The 19,285-nt window shown below is 34.7% G+C and overlaps 1 protein-coding gene across 5 annotated transcripts; it reads left to right on the top strand.

Annotated features, from left to right (window-relative positions):
* The first annotated feature begins 779 nt into the window (after positions 1 to 779).
* On the top strand, positions 780 to 11,803 carry kcnj9 (potassium inwardly rectifying channel subfamily J member 9). Of its 5 annotated transcripts, XM_016499519.1 has the most exons (9): positions 3,114 to 3,128; positions 3,230 to 3,285; positions 4,995 to 5,400; positions 5,692 to 5,905; positions 6,222 to 6,423; positions 9,096 to 9,288; positions 9,454 to 9,651; positions 9,738 to 9,868; positions 11,480 to 11,803. In XM_016499519.1, the coding sequence occupies exons 3-9, from the start codon at positions 5,106 to 5,108 to the stop codon at positions 11,753 to 11,755; spliced, it is 1,509 nt and encodes a 502-aa protein (XP_016355005.1). In that variant the 5' UTR covers positions 3,114 to 3,128; positions 3,230 to 3,285; positions 4,995 to 5,105; the 3' UTR covers positions 11,756 to 11,803. The 5 variants fall into 5 exon arrangements, with proteins under 5 accessions (XP_016355007.1, XP_016355004.1, XP_016355008.1 ...); XM_016499521.1 differs by lacking the exons at positions 3,114 to 3,128; positions 3,230 to 3,285 and adding an exon at positions 780 to 1,179; XM_016499518.1 differs by lacking the exon at positions 3,230 to 3,285 and having other exon boundaries at positions 3,044 to 3,128.
* The last annotated feature ends 7,482 nt before the right edge of the window (positions 11,804 to 19,285 follow it).

Raw genomic sequence — 19,285 nt, 5'->3', positions numbered from 1 at the left:
ATTATTATTTACATATTATTGCTCTTTTGTTGGTTTTGATTGCTTCTATTGTCATCATTTGTAAGTCGCTTTGGATAAAAGCGTCTTCTAAATTACTAAATATAATGTAAATGTGTGTGTGTGTGTAAATATATGCAACACACAATAGGCTGCTGCAATGATCTCCCACTAGCAAATAAATTGGCATTTCATCATTAAACACAATTGCTCGCTAATTAATCTACCAGATTAAACCTAATCAAATTGCATTCCTAAAGCTCATTTTAACTAACAAGCACTGTTATTTAACAACACAAAAATATATCATGCTTCAGGTTTTAAATGACAATTGCAGTATAATTTCTTAAGAAGGTGATGTAAAGTTTTCTCTTGTATCATTTTCCTCATGACATTTGAATATTATATTTTATAATATTATATTACATCATATTGCTGTTATACATTTATGAATAAAATATGTATTCATCAATTTGGTTGCATTAAAATAATTTAAAAATAAAAATATTATATATTAAATGTATGAAATATATTTATGTAGTATATTTTAAGTAAATCATTATGGTGGCTCATGTTTTTATGATGTGTGAGAGATATTTTTGAGACATTGACCTCATCTCCACCCCCTCTTCTCCTCCCCTCTCCTCCTTCTCCATCCCACCTCTAATTGCCCAATTCTTTACGCTTTCTGCCTCTTCTCCCCTTCTCTCTCTCTCTCTCTCTCTCTCTCTCTCTCTCTCAGACACACACACACACGCACGCACGCAGACGAACACCTGCGCAGAGCCGGTGAATCACGCCGCTTCGCTTCGCTCTCCAATCTCTCATCCATCCTGACAGTCAGATCGCCTCCATTTTAATCAGGAGACTCTCCGCGGTGGAAAGAGATTGCGTTTCGATTAATATTTCACAAGGTCCTTTTCGCTCCGAGTGGATTGGCTGGCTCTCTTTTGTTTCCTGGAGGTGAAATGATGCTGAAGTGATGCTGCGTCGCTGTTCCCACCCGCTGTAGACCAACATCACCAACAACATCATCATCATCATCCTCATCATCATCGCCGGTATGAGTCTGATCGAAGAGCCCAACATGAGAGATTTGGACTAACAAACCCGCAGGGCTGTTGAAGATCTCAAGTGTTTAAAACGCTGAAGTTAACGTGCTGGAGAACGCCTCAGTGGCAGGTAGGCTTAGTTGTACGCTACTACATAACACTGGCTGATATTTATTTGCTGATCAAGACATGTAATTAGTAAAACATCAGTAAATGTGCATGCATTATATGGTTATTGCCCCTTTTGGTTTCTTGCTTTATGTGATTGCATGATTGCTTGCAAGTATTTGAAATTTTTAAATACCGATTGGAACTGAAAAATTAAATGTAGGCTAACAAAAAGGAGAACAACAACAATAATACATAAATAGAAAACTTTTGAATAATTAATTGCATAAAATTGTTATTATATTAAAAAAAAGTATGTAAAATATGTTAAAAGTATTTTAAGCATAAGAGAGTGGAATATATATATATATATATATATATATATACGATTAATCGCATCCAAAATAAAGGGTTTTGTTTACGTAATATATGTATTATGTATATATAAATACAAACACGTGCATGTAAATATTTAAGAAAAATATATTTATATTAAATATATTTATATATAATATAAAATATAAGAATAAAAATGTATATACATGTAAATATTTTCAATATATATACTGTATGTGTATTTATATATACATAATAAATATACACAGTACACATACATATATTATGTAAACAAAAACTGTTATTTTGGATGTGATTAATCGAGATTAATCATTTGACAGCACTAATATATACGTGTATATATATATATATACACACACACACACACACACACATATTAGGCTATATATAATGTTTATTAACATTTATTAAGATTGAAAATTATTTAATAATGATCCCAAAGCAGTGTTTTTATGATGCATGCATTTTTTTTTTTTTTTAATTAAGTAAAAAGTTAAAGATGTTTAATATGCTGTGTACTAATTGTTATACACAAGTAGTATTAGTATCTAGTATCTGATGGTGTGTGTGTGTGAGAACATATATGTGTGTAATTGCAGCTTGGTGTCACATCTGACACTCTTTTCTCCCAAAAGACCAAAATTAGAAAACATGACAATCCCACTTTCCATCAGGACTGTGAACAAACCACCCACACAAACAGACCGAAAAACAGAGACAAAAACAAATACATGGATGTACACACACTTTTTCTACATTTTACTTTCACGTTTTACTTTGCAGTATTAATTATGTAGGCCTAGCATGGTATATCAAAAAATAGGGTACTATTTTACTGTTTATTGTGTGTTATATACACACACCCAGCAGGTTTGTCCACAATGCAGGTCATTTTTCATCTGTGCTACCTGCTCCATTCAGTCTAATTCAAGTAGGATTGATTTCTCTCTGTGTGTGTGTGTGTGTGTGTGTGTGTGTGAGATTGTGTGCCCCATGGCAGTCTGCGATATCCAGTCTCTTTTGACAATCCTGTATTCCAGCTCTGTAACGTTACTCTAGTATTTTGCATTGAACACATGAGCATGTCTTCACACAGATATTTCTCTCTGTGTGTGTGTGTGTGTGTGTGTGTGTGTGTGTGTGAGATTGTGTGCCCCATGGCAGTCTGCAATATCCAGTCTCTTTTGACAATCCTGTATTCCAGCTCTGTAACGTTACTCTAGTATTTTGCATTGAACACATGAGCATGTCTTCACACAGATCCACTCAATCCATGAAAGATTCACGAGTCTAAATGTGGCCCAGACCAAGAAGGCAGATCATGATCAATCTTTGAGTGGGCGTGATTACTACAGCCTGACTATCAGAGCTAAATATAGCGTCTCACCGGACTTCGCACCCTGTGTAAACACTGCAAACAGGATCAGACTCAGTCAGACAGATGTTACCGTACTGTAGAGATGATGTAGCAGTGAAATATGCCATTATAGATGAATCAATGGTGATGTGATATGTGATTTTAGACCCCTGTTTTTTTTTTTTTTTTGCTATGATGACACGGGGAACTGTGACTGGCTTTGTTTATCTTTCTGAGAGGATCGAGGTTTTTGTGTTGTGCGTATTGTGTTGTTTATGGAATGTTTTGGCTTGTAAGTTAAAGCTGATTGTGTGATTTCTGGGGCAGTATGAGGCATTGTGAAAATAACTCTTTTCAGACAGGTTTCCCGAACACGAAAAGGCACTGATGGCCTTGTTTGCGACAGTTGCAATGGTCAGGATGCTTAAACTCACCAAGTTGTGCTTTGTTTTTGTTTTTATTTTAGTTTAGTTAAATAGTATTTTGTGTGGAGTATTTTTGTCCTTTTCATTATTTTTTAACATGGCTGTATAGTTTTTAAAAAATTTTTTAATTCAATATACATTTTTTTTAATTATTAATAATTTCAGATTTAGTTATATTTAATTACATCAAGTTGAACTAAATGAAATTGAGAAATGTTGTCTTGGAAACTAGTTGGAAACTATTTATTTATTTATTTATTGTTTCCTCTATGGACACTTATTTTAGTATCCCTGAGATACTATTATGTTTTTTATTATTATTTTGAATAGTTTTTTATTTAATTTTAATATTTTCAATTTTCAATTTATTTTTAAAGTTTAACTTTAAAGTTTTTACAATTTTGTGGTGTGTTTGACACTTTTTTTTTATTTATTTTTTATTAATTTCTATTTCAGTTTTAGTTATCTTAGTAGATAGTAGGTTTTTTTTAGTTCAGTTACAATGGAAATCTATGGAACTTTGCACCAGGAAAAATGTCAAAATGCTGTTTTGAAACTGTGGCCCCATACATTTATTATATAATGCTTAACATGAGATTAGACTAAGATCCCTTACTACCATTGTGTTTTCAACATTACATCCACTTTTCTCCTGTCATGACTTTTCAAGGCAGTGAATTCTGCATTGAAAATATAGCAGAGATAGACTGTTTACATAGAAAAAAAATGCACCTACCAGAATCAGCCTTGATAAGTAATCCCACAGCACGATTTAGACAGCTTTATAGCTCTTATAGCACGCATTTTTATGAAACAATGAATATGGGCTTTCACAGACTGCACATTTATAGACTGTCTTGTCCCATAGACCTCCATTGTAAGTACATTACAGTAAACACAATGAAACAAATCACAATTACTGTCTGTGGCAATCAGCAGCATCTTTGGCTTGGATCTTCACTCCTTTTGAACCTCAAACAATCCTTTAATTGTACTCATCTGCGTTCTCAAAAGCATCGTAAGCCTAAGTATATTGTAGAGACAGTTGGTGGCAATGGTTTCTACGATCTGCTTAGGCTTACCATGCTTTTGGGAAACTCAGACCTGTATGTTTAGTATCACGTGGACGGTTGCCCATTTCTGGGTACATTTTGTATGTGTGTGGGCATCAGAGCTGTGGATTAAGTGAGCCTAAATCCTCTAGCTGCCTTTTCACTTTCTTCTGAAAATGTGTTTAGCTCTTGAACCCGGAGGTTAATTCAAGTCAAGTTAGACATCCGTATATCAGTCTGCTCTTTGGGTTTGTGTGTTTTTCTAAGAGCCCTTCTCGGATGTTTGACTGTGTATTGAAACGACCTTCATCAGCTGTGTGTTTGATATGGAAAATGTTTTTTTTTAAAGGTTGAATTGCATGAAGTCATCAATGTAATCTACTTAAGTTAATTTCAGGCAGTTAATTGGATGCTTAATGCATAACGGCGGCAGTGAATGAAAGGCAAGGTTAAAATGAACGCTTAGCAATAATCAGCAGTGAAATAAAGCCCTTTCCATTTTGGGTGGTTGCAAATTACTTTGATATTCTGAGAATGTCATCAGAGGATGTTATAAAACTGTCAGCCCATTGGTAAAACTTGTTAATTAGGTCTTTTTCGATTTTATCAGTGTCTATCTGTGTCTCTCTCACTGTCTTTTTCACAGAAATCAAACAAAGGCACAAATGAAACACTGCAACTGAGAATAAGGCACTGAGAAACATTGTTACCACACACAAATTCACTTATTACTTACACACACACACACACACACACAATGGCACTGGACAACACCGGCTTCTCCTCGTGCCCTGAATCCCTGTCCCTCCCAGTTCCAGAGAAAGGGGAGGAGCCTGTGGAGGAGGCCCCAAAGGATGCTCCGCCCACGGATGTTCAGAACACATTTGAGGAGCTGGGGCACGTCGTAACCACGGAGACAGCCCCGCCCACACAGCCACCGACCAATAACAGCATGTCCTTCCAGGCCAAGATGGCTGCGAGGGAGGCACAAGCCAGTCAGCCCAGGAAGAAACTTCAGGGGGCGGGGCAAGAGAGGGGCAGGTTTGGATGGGGTAAGACTCAATTACTTTAGATGATGTAGGAGTCGGTGGCTGTCAAAGATTTTGTTCTGCTTACCTGTAATGAAACAGACTGACCTACTTCTCTAACACCTCTACAGGAGCACAGTGTCACTGTTCTTCTGCTTATAAATGTAGCCGTTTCTTAGTTTTTGAATGCGTCTCACTCAGTTTTACTTCTTGTCAGTTTTTTGGTATGGATTGTGGTAAGCTGCTCAGTGACGGTGTTTGCCTACTTTTTGTGTCCTTTTTTACACACTCGAATTTTTCGGTGTTTCTCTCCAGGGCGCAGCAGGCGTAAGAGGCAGCGCTATGTGGAGAAGAACGGCCGCTGTAATGTGCAGCACGGTAACATGCGCAAGACGTACCGATACCTGACGGATATCTTCACCACTCTGGTGGATCTGAACTGGCGCTGCTCTCTGCTGGTCTTTGTCATGGCGTATGCAGTCACCTGGCTCTTCTTTGGAGCAATATGGTACCTCATTGCATACTGCAGGTATGAATAACATACACAAACGCACAGTTTTGTGTCTTTTAACCTTTTAAATCATAAGATTCTATTTTTGAAGGCAAAAAAAAGTTTTCTGCTCATAGCTGCAGTGCATTTGTGTCGTCCACACTTAGATATGAACACAATTAATCTGTGTGGGTGGACACTTGAGAACAAGCGCTCCTCTTTGCGCTGTAAGATGCAAGAGCCAATTTACTAAAGGAGACTGTGTGATTTAAAAAAAGACAAGGACACGTTTTCACAAACAAAACATCTCTGTTGCTGTTGGATGATCTCTCTCCCTTCCTCTTTCTTATGGCAGGGGGGATCTGGATCATTTGGAGGACGAGGCGTGGACTCCATGTGTGAATAATGTTAATGGATTCATCTCTGCGTTTCTTTTCTCCATTGAAACGGAGACAACCATTGGCTACGGTCACCGTGTCATCACTGACCAGTGTCCAGTGGGCACCATGTTACTCCTACTACAGGCCATACTGGGATCTATGGTCAATGCATTCATGGTAAGATCAAACACAGGCCACCTTCCACAAAAATATGGCACACTTTGGCGTCCAATTGCTTTTTAAAAAAGATAAAGAATCACAAATCTCGTGTTTTTGCTGTGCAATCTAAGAATTATATTTTCAAAATTTTTATACAAAATTTTAATGTTGACTCCATTAATCAAGCCCAGCCATTATAAGAAGAACAACAAACAAATTTTATTTTAATAATATTAGGTTATCTTTATATTATTAATATTAGTATAATTTAATATTATTAATATCAATACTTAACATTATTTATTACAAATACAATTTTAGGTACTATTTGCACTCTTTTTGTAGAAAGTATCATATATACTGTATATATATATATACATTTTAAATAAATAATTAATTATTATAATTATGAATGTCTTACAGTGCATTCAGGTTATACATTTTTTACCAGTGTGTGTATTCCCTGGGAATCGAACCCACTATTGTGCTGCTAACACAACGTATATGTAATAATTTATAAAAAATGACAAAATACATTCTGTAATTTTATCTTAATTTTGCAACTGTATTATTTTGACATTTTTATCAACAATATTATTTTTTAAATATTATTATTAATAATATTATATTATTTTTATGACATTAGTATATATTTGGTAAAACCTTCTAGTCCCTATGTGCGTGTACTGTATATACATAATTTTTCCCCTTAATTTTGAAACACTGTTATTTTGATTTTTTTTATTACTTAATTTTGTTTATTTGACCTGTATTCTGTATTATTTTAGAAAATAACAAAATCACAGATGGGTGCATGTCTCAGATTTTGGTAACAGGGTTGCGAAAGAAATAGAAATTTATAGCACATATAATATTTAGTTCACCTCCTGACTCTGAGGTTGATGATTTTGTGAAGGTTAAGCAGCTCTTTTTATTTCCCATTTGTTGAAAAAGCAAATAATTGTTTTGAGGTACATTTGAAGTACTATTTGCACTCTTTTTGCAGAAAGTGCCGCATGATTCCCATGTATGATGTGGTCTGGAAAAGCAGTGTCTTTTCATTGCACGTGGCTTTGGTTTGTTGATCTGTGCTTTACTGAGTTATATCATCCATAACCAAGAGCAAAGGAGTCATGCATTTTGGAGCACAGATGTGTGTCTGGCTTTCCTTTTCTCGTTTTCTAATTCTGTTGCATTTGCCAAATTCAACCCCCTTTGCAATCTCTTTTCTGGCCTATTTTGATGTATTTTTATGGTTATGATGAGTTCATTTATATCTCTATGTCCTGGTTTAAATGTTGCCCCCAGGGGCTACGTTTCTCACACACACACACACACACACACACACACACACGCTCACACACGCTCTCTAAATGCCACGTCCTCTAGTATTTGCTTTTCTAAACCCAGATTAACAGATTAAATTAATTGTCCTCATATGTCTCACTTTCTTTTTAATTAGTGGGGTATGTGAAGGCAAACATCACTAGTACTATTGCTCATATTTGGGGTTAGAGATTTGAATTAAGTATTAATCTTTATTTAGTATATTAAACTTTATAAACTTTTACATATCATTCCTAATTGTCCTCAAATCATGTGGTTTGTTGTGCTGTTTTTTTTCCCAAGTCACCAAATTTTCACCTGCCAAATGATACAAATTAAAAAAAAATCCTATAGCTTTAGTACATTTTGACTTTAACTATTGTGATAGCGGTCCATCCAGAATTACATAGTTAATGCTTTTTCTTAATATGTGAACATGATTTGAACTCGAATGGCATCCGATAGACTTGAATGGTTGTCCGATAGTAACTTTGTTTTAGGTAAAGATTAATAACAAAATTATCTGGAAAATGTTCTGTATCGCTCCAATCTTGCATGACAAAAACTAACAGTCATTTGCTGAAAACGATGCCACCATCATTTTACAGTATTATAAGAAACTAATTAAATTACTTTATTGCAATTATTTAACAATTGCATAATCCACACAATTATTAATTTCACATAAAGAAACAAATAACTTATTACTCTTACAACTATAATTAAAACTATAAAAAATCGTTAATTGAAATAAAACTGATGTAGCTAAACAATGTTAAAAAAAAGACACTTAAATGATTTTTTAATGATTTGTAAATAAAACAAATGCTATTGGAATATGTTTTACTTGAAAATACTATTTCAGTCTTTCTTAAATGCGTTACTGTTTCTTTGCTTTTTTTTTGTTGTTTTTAATTTATCAGCAATTTAAAATAGATCCGAGATAAACTTCAACCTATTTTATTTCAGTTAGACTGAAAAAAATTGGTGTAGGGTTGATATACTAAAATGACTAAATCTTAAATAATTAAAGCTAAATAGTAATATAAAAAAAATGACAAAAGCACGTTAATAAAACTTTAACAAAAATTTAAATAAAAACTGCTCATTTGAAATATTAATAAATAGACTGAAAATAATTGTAGAAACAATTTTCACTCAGAAATTCACTAGTAAATTTCACAAATATTTACAAAGAAATGGTAAAAAATGTAATGGAAAATGGAAAAATGGGGAAAAAAATACTCCAATAATCTTTGTTTTATTTTTAAAAATTTTTTTTTTATATTATGTAAACAACATCTCTGAGCAGCACTCAGAAAAAGTAAAAATCACATAGTTTCTTTCTCTGCTTCTCTCACTAGGTTGGTTGCATGTTTGTGAAGATCTCCCAGCCGAATAAGCGTGCCGAGACATTGGTGTTCTCTCGTAATGCTGTCATCTCATTGCGGGATGACATGCTCTGTTTGATGTTTCGTGTCGGGGACTTGAGATCCTCCCACATTGTGGGCGCCAACATGAGAGCCAAACTTATTAAATCCAAACAGACCCAGGAGGGTAAGACAGCACTCACCAGCCTCACACAGACTCATCTGCAACATAAGCAGCCTCACATACACCTAGTTACTGATGAATTGGCGCCACCTGCTGTTTATATCATACAAAGACATGGCGTGAACATTCTCTTATCAGAACCATTTGTTTTGTTGTCTTTCTCTTTAGGTGAGTTTATTCCGCTGGATCAGACGGATATCAGTGTGGGTTTCGAGACGGGGGACGATCGTCTCTTCCTGGTGTCTCCGTTGGTGATCTCTCACGAGATCGATGTCCGCTCTCCGTTCTGGGACATGTCACAAGGTCAGCTGGAGAAAGAGGACTTTGAGATTGTGGTCATCTTGGAGGGGATGGTAGAAGCTACAGGTACATACACTAATACTCAGTTTATCATGCGAAATGGGTTGTATTGATCTGTGTTTAGTAGTCGACGGATATATTCTGATCTACAGGAATGACCTGTCAGGCGCGGAGCTCTTACCTGGCTGAAGAACTGTTATGGGGTCACAGGTTTAGTCCCATGATGTCTCTGGCCGAGGGATTTTTTGACGTGGATTATGGGGCTTTTCACCACACATTTGAGGTATGTGGTGTACAATAGGTATTTCTAATTGGACAATTTGTGGTTCTTCGGTCAAATATTTTAGTTTACACTTTTAAAAATTAAGTTCTTTATTGGCATCTATGGCTCCATGAAGAACACAGAACTTTTACGTTCCACAAAAGGTTCTTTATAGTGGAAAAGGTTCTTTAGATTATAGGATAAAATGTTCTCTGCACTAAAAAAAAAAAACAGTTGTTTTAAGAACTGTTCACTGAAATGTTCTTTGGGGAACCAAAAATCTATTGCTATGAAACCTTTTTTTTTTTTTTTTTTAAGAGTGTAATGATGCTAAACTTCATTTGCATGCATTTAGTTGTTTGGTAAGTAGCTGGATCCCCATATCTGGGTTTCATTTTGCAGTTTGCATCATCTCTCATGTAGTTTTCCCCTAAATCCCTTGCAAAATTTTCAGTTAAGTAATATATGTTGATACCACCGTATTAGCTTCAGAGTCTCTGTAATAATCATCTGTCTGTGCAAGGCTGACCAGCACTTTATTATAAAGCAGAACCAGAGATATCTATCTTTACTTTTTGGATTTTATGTGCATAATCCATCAAAAATTCTGATTCAAGTTGCTTTAGGTGTTGCAGTAGTTTTGGATGAGTCATGATTGTACATCACCAGAAAAAGTCAGACTACTTACTTTCTGTACTTTGGCCAAACAGCATTTTTGTATAAAGCTACAATAAACAATTTTATATTATATTAAAAAAGGAAATAATATTGTGATATTTAGGTAATATTTAATTTGATTAAATTAATATTTACATTTAAATATTTTTATGTGGTGTAACAAATATGTGTGTACAAATATACAGTTTTCAATTAAATAATTTATGTTGAAACCATTAGCTAGTTCTGTAGTCTGTGCAAGGCTGACCAGCACTTTATTATAGAGCAAAATCAGAGATTTCTCTTTTTACTTATGGGTTTTTATGTGCGTAATCGATCAAAAATTCTGCATTAGGTGTTGCTGTAGTTTTGGATGAGTCATAAATACACATCACCAGAAGAAATCAAACTACTTATGCAATCACATTCTCACTTTCTATCCTTTGGCCAAAGAGTATTTTTGTATAAATCTACAATAAACCATTTAAATGAATGAATGAATAAATAAGTAAATAAATAAATAATATTGTGATCATTAGTTAATATTTATAAAATATGTTTAGACAATTAGATATAATTAGATTTAATTTTATTTAATTAATAAACCATTTTAATTTATTTAAAGAAATACTGTTGTTACATGTAGTTAATATTTTTTTATTCATATTTATATATAGATATTTTTATTACATTTTCTAAATAAATAATATTGTGATAATTAGTCAATATTTATATTTCAAAATAGTTTAGATAATTAGTTGTTTTTACTCTTTAAATTAATATTTAGACATTTTATTTATTTATTTATTTTTAAAATATATGCGAGTGTAAATGTACAAAATACTTAAATGTATGTAAAAGGACCGATGCAATCAAATTGAGCAGGATTTATGTGTTTTAGCTATCATTCACAGAATGAGGAATAAGATAAATGCTTTAAATACACTACCTAAAGTTGTTTATGATCTTTTAAAGGTGAACACGCCCTCCTGTTCTGCGAGAGAGCTGGCATTGGCTACCGCCCGTTTGGACGCTCATCTCTATTGGTCGATTTCCAGTCGGCTTGATGAAGAGAAATGGGAGGGGCCTAATCTGACTGAGCAAACGGGGAAGTCCACCGATTCAGAATCTGTCAGGGAGGGAGACGGGCCAACATTTACTGTGGGCGGAGTTACAAATACCCAGGACCAATCGGTTGTGGGAGAGCAGAACGGCAGTGTGACCACTGACCAATCAGAGTCTGAGGCTTAAAAAGATGCAAGAATGTAAAAAGGTACGGAAAATGTTCGAAGGAGTCCACAGTGGATGTAAATTTAACTTCAGACTGGATTGTTCAGCGATCCAAGTCGTCTTCTTCGAGTTAGATTTTTAAATGTATAGTCGCTAATGCCTAGCATAGAATACTTTCCCCAAGGGGGAAATCCTAGCGTCTCCTTGCTGTGTTTTCAGTCAGATTAAAAATCTTAATTTTTGATGTTTCACGACAACACTGCCTTTGAATTCACACAGTAGCTCTATTTCAAACCCTAGTAAGGTGCCTCACTGTCTGCCATCTACTTAGACATCATCCTAACTGAAATAAAAACCTGTGAAGGACACATGCGGTGTTGCCTTAAAGGGATAGTTCACCAAAAAAATGAAAATTCTGTCATAATTTACTCACTCTCATGTTGTTCCAAACCATCTGCTGAACAGAAAAGAAGATATTTTGAAGAATGTGGGTAATCAAACTCTTTCTGTTCCCTATTGACTTCCATAGTGTTTTTTCCTACTATGGAACTCAATGGCTGCCAGCAGCTGTTTGGTTAACAACATTCTTCAAAATATCTTCTTTTGTGTTGAACAGAAGAAAGAAACTCATGCAGGTTTGGAATAAGTGGGGTGCGAGTAAGTGACAGAATATTCATTTTTGGGTGAACTATCCCTTTAAATGTGACTAAAACAAAGGCAACTCGCTAGGTTTTGAAACCAAGCTAACATGTCTGATTTGTATTAGTACCAATCCTTTGAGTAAACTTAACCATCTTTAACATTTCACTGCCTTTCTTTCTTAAGTGTTCAGCCAGAGCGGTACTATTTTTAAAACAATCTTTTAGAACAAGTCAGTGCAAGTTGTTTACAGTCACGTTGGCTAGTTTCACATGTACCTGAAAAAGAAGTGAACGTGTTACTATGGCGACATTACATTCCAATTTGCAACATCACAGCAGAGTTTAGCATTAGTTTCTTAAGAGTCAGCCGGTGGTAAAATTAGCACGTGCTCACGACTGCCGAACAGCCTGGGAAAGTCATGTCATTATGTGAGTGGATCTAGATGATAAATGGCTTAAATGGATTCAAATACGAGAGATATTGAATGCTATTAGGTCATTGCAACTTTTCAACATCCTAATTAAATCAATGTAGAAATTAACATCATCCTGTGATTGATCAGCTGTTTGCGACTGAATGCAAACACACTGCTATTCTTTGTATCTCTTATTTATTGAGTTCAAATGTGTTCATAGCAACAAATAACTCATTGCTCAGTTGCTGCTGCAGATGAAATAAGAGAAGATATTAATCAGTGAATATTTCCAACACTTCAACAGGCCATTTTTGACATATTAACTAATGTAGTGCAACCAGGGATGTCTTAAACCAGCTGGTCAAGGTCTCTTCCCATGCTGGTCCAGGTGATCTTTCTGGTGAAGCTGGTTAAGCTAGTCAATAGGTTTGGTCCAATAGGTCCCCCCCCCCATATGCTTTATTTGAGAATGAGCTGTACAAGGGAAACAAGCTTGACAAAAATAATTCTCCATATTTTCCATAGGCATACAACAAATACACACAACCAAAATAAACCTAACAAAGAGAATGGGATATGAATGAAACGGCAACATTTTTTTTTTTACAGTCACAGAAATGTATGAGTTAAAGGGAACAGTTGCAGTTGTCATTTTAAAAGACGTTTAATAAGAAATAGAGTTTGAAATATAAGAGTTTTATGTCAAAGGCTGAGTATTATATTTTTTCTGATGGTCTCTTTAATGCCAGAAGAGTATTTCTAGTTCTCTGAGACCTTTTGTGTTCAGCTCATGAAAAATGGGGGCAAAAACAAAAGTGTTGCGTTTATAATTTTGTTCAGTGTAGTTTCCTTTGGGATAGTTGTGTTTAATTCTTGCGGTTTGGAATTGTGATCCTTAGTCCTACTTTAATATTATTTATCATATGTTGAAAAAAACAGACTGATCCTAGATCTGTTTCATGTTAATTTTACACAATTATGCTGAAAACCTTTGATTGACATGTAATGTAGACAGCACTCATGACAGTGCTGTCATGAGTGATGCACTGGTGTGTGTTTGTGTAATGTGTGTATGTTACATAGAACAGTCAATCTGGACCTTTATTATTAATGAACGCTTTCAGTGCATCATTATAAAAACTCAGTTCAATTCAATTTCAGTATACTCACTTCAGAAGAGTAAATGTTCAGAAGAGTTTGAATGAATTTAAGGTCCACTCAGTAATATTTGTTTCCCTTATTCTGGTGTTGAAGTTCTCACTTCTTAGTGCCAGTGTAGAAATGTTTGCCAACATCCATGATTACATTTTTTTGAAAGTTCAAAGGTTTGTGTTGTTTTAAAGATGTCTCTTATGCTCATCAAGGCTGCAATTATTTGATCAAAAATACAGAATAAAGTAGTAGTAATATGAAATATTATGACAATTTAAAACAACTGTTTTCTATTTGAATATATATTCAAATATAATTTATTTCTGTGATGCAAAGCTGAATTTTCAATATCATTACTCCATTCTTCAGTGTCACATGATCCTTCAGAAATCATTCTAATATGCTGATTTGCTGCGCAAGAAACATTTATTAGTATTATTATCAGTGCTGAAAACAATTTTGCTGCTTAATTTTTAGTTTTTTTGGAAATGGTGAAACGTTTTTTCAGTATTCATGAATTATGAAAAGAAAAATTCACTGTAATGTGTCCTTGCTGATTAAAAGTAGTGATTTCTTTAGACTACCAATATGAATCTTTATCTCATATGATGATTTTTAACATATTTCTCAAAGTACAACTCATTTATAAGTAAGGGAAAATTACTGAGTGCACCTTTAAAAGTTGAGTTTGAATCAGGCTGAGAGAAACTGTGTATTTTCCCCAAGTGTTCTAGCGTGTGCTGTCCTGTATGTGATTTGTAGCTCACTTGAATGTCTTTAGCACATACGATAAGCACGAACAAAAAGGTTTCTCCTCTTGCTTTTGCTGCTGTTGACATTTTTAAAATATGTTTTTAAGCTTTACTATTTCTGTATTATAAGTCTTAATAAAACTATACTCAACCTAATGTGTGGTGATTAAGATGTGTACAGAGAAATGATTTGTCTTAAAAAACACTAAAATTAAGTTAGTAATTTGGCGCCACTAGTGTCACCAACCGGAAATGTGAGACAGAATTGCTAGATAGTCCCACCCCAAACTCGCTTATATTGATACTATTTTATTACGTGAACTGTTGAGCTAGTCAGATACATTTATACGTTTTTAGTATTATAAAAGGGGTTCAACAATAATCTGTTTAGTTCTAATTCTAAATATTTGAATTTCTATATTCACCATTATTCCCACATGCACAAACGTGTCCTCTTCTTAACCCAGTGAGATTATGGGTAAATAATAACGTATTGACTGTCCTCTGACCTTCTGACTCTTTCTGCCCCTTTCTGTTTCACCGATTCGCCTCAGTGTTTTACCATATCCGTTCCCTTTCGCTGTATTTATAGCACACTGATCATTTAAAAATAGACGTTTGCATTGTTCCTTTAAGACGCAAGGTTATTATTGCATGAAGTCTCCATGTGCTGTATACGACCAGCTCTGCAGTTTAGTTGCCTTGCAAGGCCTGGAAGTGCCACTAGAGGGCAGTGGCTGCAGTAAGGCTGAGTGCACGGATTCATCATTTCACTATTCTACATAGTAACAGACCTACAGATCTGTATAAGTCCCAAAGCTCAGTGGGGTTGTCTTTGAACGGCTTATAGCCAGGCCTACACTGAAACTGCGCCCGCAGCACTCTACAGAAATATCAGCAGAATTAAAATGCTCACCGTTCCCAAACTTTTACACATCCTTTGACCTTGTTTATAAAATATTTTGAGTAATCTGATTGCGCTTTCAGCTATCGATAAGAACGTATTTACCTCATTGGAACATGTAAAAAATTGCACAGATTTCCTTCCAAAATCAGTTCAGAATAAAGAAAATTGCAACACGATAAACAAAAGAGACACTGTTTTATATCTTGCAATACATTTCCCTTGCTCTCTTTCTTATGTGTCTAACACACCCCTCCTTGCCTTTCCTCTTCATTACAATACTGACATAGTTTTTCAAACATGAGCTTGTGAGACCCTACAGAGGCATCGTGCAACACACTCTTGTGGTCTATTTAAATGGTTTGTGCAAACTACAACAAACTATTGTGATGTTAAAATGAATTGCATAATATAAATGATTGTTGTTCAGTTTAAGAAACGCAGACTTGTATATTTTATTGGTAATTTCGTGACACCGCCTCATGTAGGGCATGCTGGGAGGTTTGCATGTGAACAACATCCAGGCTCTTTCTCTCTCTCCCTTCACCTCTAGCATCTCTACGGAGTGTCATTGTGGATAGCGCTCGCACCGTGCTGATCTGATCAAGAGCACCGGGAATTCTGGGTCAGTGTTCCATGGTGATGAGGTGTGTGTGTGTGTGTGGGCCGGTCCCTCAGAGAATGGCTATGGTGTTATATACACAAGAGAGACAGATATCAGAATTTCCATGCTCAGATGGGCAGTTTCAAAACGCACAGCACTTTGGACTTTCTCTCTGTCTGTCCATGTGGAATATTATATAATGTCATCTGTTTTCTGGTAGCAAGTCATTTATATGCAGGCAAAGACAGTCAATCTGAACCTAATGCGTGAATCTGTAATCCTTGAATGCACTGTAAGTTTTTGTTGGATAAAAGCATCTGCTAAATGCATGAATGTAAAAGTTTAGTAAAGATCTCTTTCCTACTTCTTTGGAGATACATAAAGTTCTTGACATTACAGATTCTTCAGATATGTGCATTAGTTTGTATTGTGTGTGTGTATATATATATATATATATAATAAAAATTTGTGATGTCAAATCGATTAATCGCGATTAATAGCATCCAAAATAAAAGTTTTTATTTATATAATATGTGTGTGTACTGTGAATATTTATTATGCATATATAAATACACATGTATGTATCTATTTAAGAAAAATGTTATATTTATACATTTAAAATATTGATATATAATATCAATTATATGAATATAAATATATACATGGAAATATTTTCAAAATATATACTGCATGTGTGTGTATTTATATATACATAACAAATATACACAGTATACACACATATTATGTAAACAAAAACTTTTATTTTGGATGCGATTATTTGCGATTAATTGTTTGATAGCACTAGCGATTAATCGTTTGACAGCACTAATATATATATATATATATAAATATAATGTTTTTTTATTATTTTATTCGCTTATAACAATCTTTTTTTCACTCTATAGAAATCTTGAAAAGGCTAAACGTTCTTGACATTACTCTATAGGCTAAAAGTTGAGAGATTACAGGTTCTTCATATGACAGCATTGTTTCTGGGTTCTTTAACATTGATGGTATTCTAACACTCAAGAAACATGAATTAAGTTGAATTAAGTTATTCGCGTAATATTAAAGGTTCGCCAGATCCTTAAAGCACCAGTAGATGTTTTTCTGACGAGCTCGAGCACAAAAAGTTCTTGGTGGAACTTGAAGGTTCTCCTTAAGGGCTGGAACCTTTATTTCCGAGAGTGTGTGCACACCTAACATGAACTGAACCCCGCTCGCTGTAGAGCTCCTGACATCAGAACACACTCCGCCACCACCTTGGCTCTCTCACCTCTCTCTCTCTCTCTCTCTTATTTCTCTCTCTCTCTCTCTCTCTCACTCTGATCTCTCTCTCTCTCTCTCTCTCTCTCTGATCTCTCTCTCTCTGCTCTCTCTCTCTCTCTCTGCCCCAAGTTCTTAATTAATTCTGGTACACACATGATAATAATTGAACCGTCTCTATTCGGTTCCTATTAAATGCTGTATTCTGTAAAAAGTGACGGAGGAGTGATTTTATCACCTGCTCATGTGCTGATGGAAGCTATACCTGTGTTCCTTACACTACAGCATCGAGCCGGCCTGCTCCTTAGAGACAGTGTATTCGACCACATGATCGTTTTATTGCTCTTTTTACAGCTTTGAGATTTCCGCATGTTCAGGTTTTTATCCTTGAGTGAGATTAAGGTAAACACATTTGGCTTGTTGACCATGATGGAGGGCTCAATACCCAACTCAAGCTCTAAATAGATATTCTGGACTTCTTAATTACACTGTAAAAAATAAGTGTAATTTTAACTGTAAAATTTTATTTGAAAGTATTTTGTTTAAATAATCATGTTTTTTAAATAGTTTTTGTTATTAGTTATGTATATTTGGGCTTTATGTTACATCTTCTGTTGTTTAATTAAAGTTTAATGCATTATTTAAGTATCATGTGTGTTACCATGATGGTGTTTTGTTTGCATGAATGACTCTGTGCACCTTCTTTATATTAGTATATACTTCTGCTTGTGGCGAATCTACTTGTGATGAGCTTTGATTCTTCATGTGGCTTTCTCTTTTACCACCTGCATTATTATGGTGGTTGTCATTATGTTAAAGGTACAAAACAGATTTTAATAGCAGTGTGCATTGTTGAATTTACTGGTTTACATTCAAATTTTCTTGTTTGTAAATTACAGTTTTGTACTGTACAATTTACCGTTTTTGGCCGTAAATGTGTTTACAGTTTTTCTGTATTTTTTACAAAATTATTCTGGCAACCACAGCTGCCAAAATTATTTTGTAAAAACTACAGAATTGTTTTTACAGTGTAATGAATGCTTTAATAGACGTGAGTAGAAACAGAAGTGGAGGTGGATGACGGTAGAAAGAGAGTTATCTGAACATGCACCTCCTGAACTTTCATTAAAAAGTCCTTTGGTTTATGTTTTTTAAGTTTGCCGCAGATGTTTTTCCTGAAATTAGATGGAGAGCATTGCTCGAGATATGAGTTTAGAATTAGAAATGAATAGCATAGCTCAAATAATTAAGTCCTGGAAGAATTTGATGAGAAATATTTGAGAACGTTGCACTTTGAGAAACTCTAAAGGAGACACGTGTGAGATTAGATCTTTTTACTTAGGAGAAAAATCAGGGTTATTAAAAGCACAATTATTTTTAAAATGAGTATTCTGTCATCATTTACTCTCGTTCAAACTCCTATGGCATTCTTTCTGCTGTGGTACACAAAGCAGATGTTGGACATAATGATAGTTTTAGTCACCATTCACTCACATTGCATTTTTTTGCTTACAATGAAAGTGAATGGTGACTGAGATTGTCATTCGGCTTAACTGCTTTGCTTTGCGTTTTATGTAAGAAAGAAAGTCATCCAGGTTAAAAACAGCATGGTGACAGGATTTTTAATTTGGAGGTGAACTGTCCCTTTAAGCATAAATCTAAATTTGCTCTCTTTTTAATCTAGGAGAAACACTTGAGATATTAAAACATTTCATTGTGATTTGTCTTTACTGAAGTGTGTGTATAGTGAAGTTTGTGTGTATTATCTGACACATATCTAGGCTGCTGTTGCCATGATGATAGGCATGTGAAGTTT

The sequence above is a fragment of the Sinocyclocheilus anshuiensis genome, unplaced genomic scaffold (genome assembly GCF_001515605.1).
Source record: "Sinocyclocheilus anshuiensis isolate Anshui unplaced genomic scaffold, SAMN03320099.WGS_v1.1 scaffold1910, whole genome shotgun sequence".
NCBI lineage: Eukaryota > Metazoa > Chordata > Actinopteri > Cypriniformes > Cyprinidae > Sinocyclocheilus > Sinocyclocheilus anshuiensis.
The sequence above is the reverse complement of the archived record's forward strand: the minus strand, read 5'-3'. Positions and strand labels throughout refer to the sequence as shown.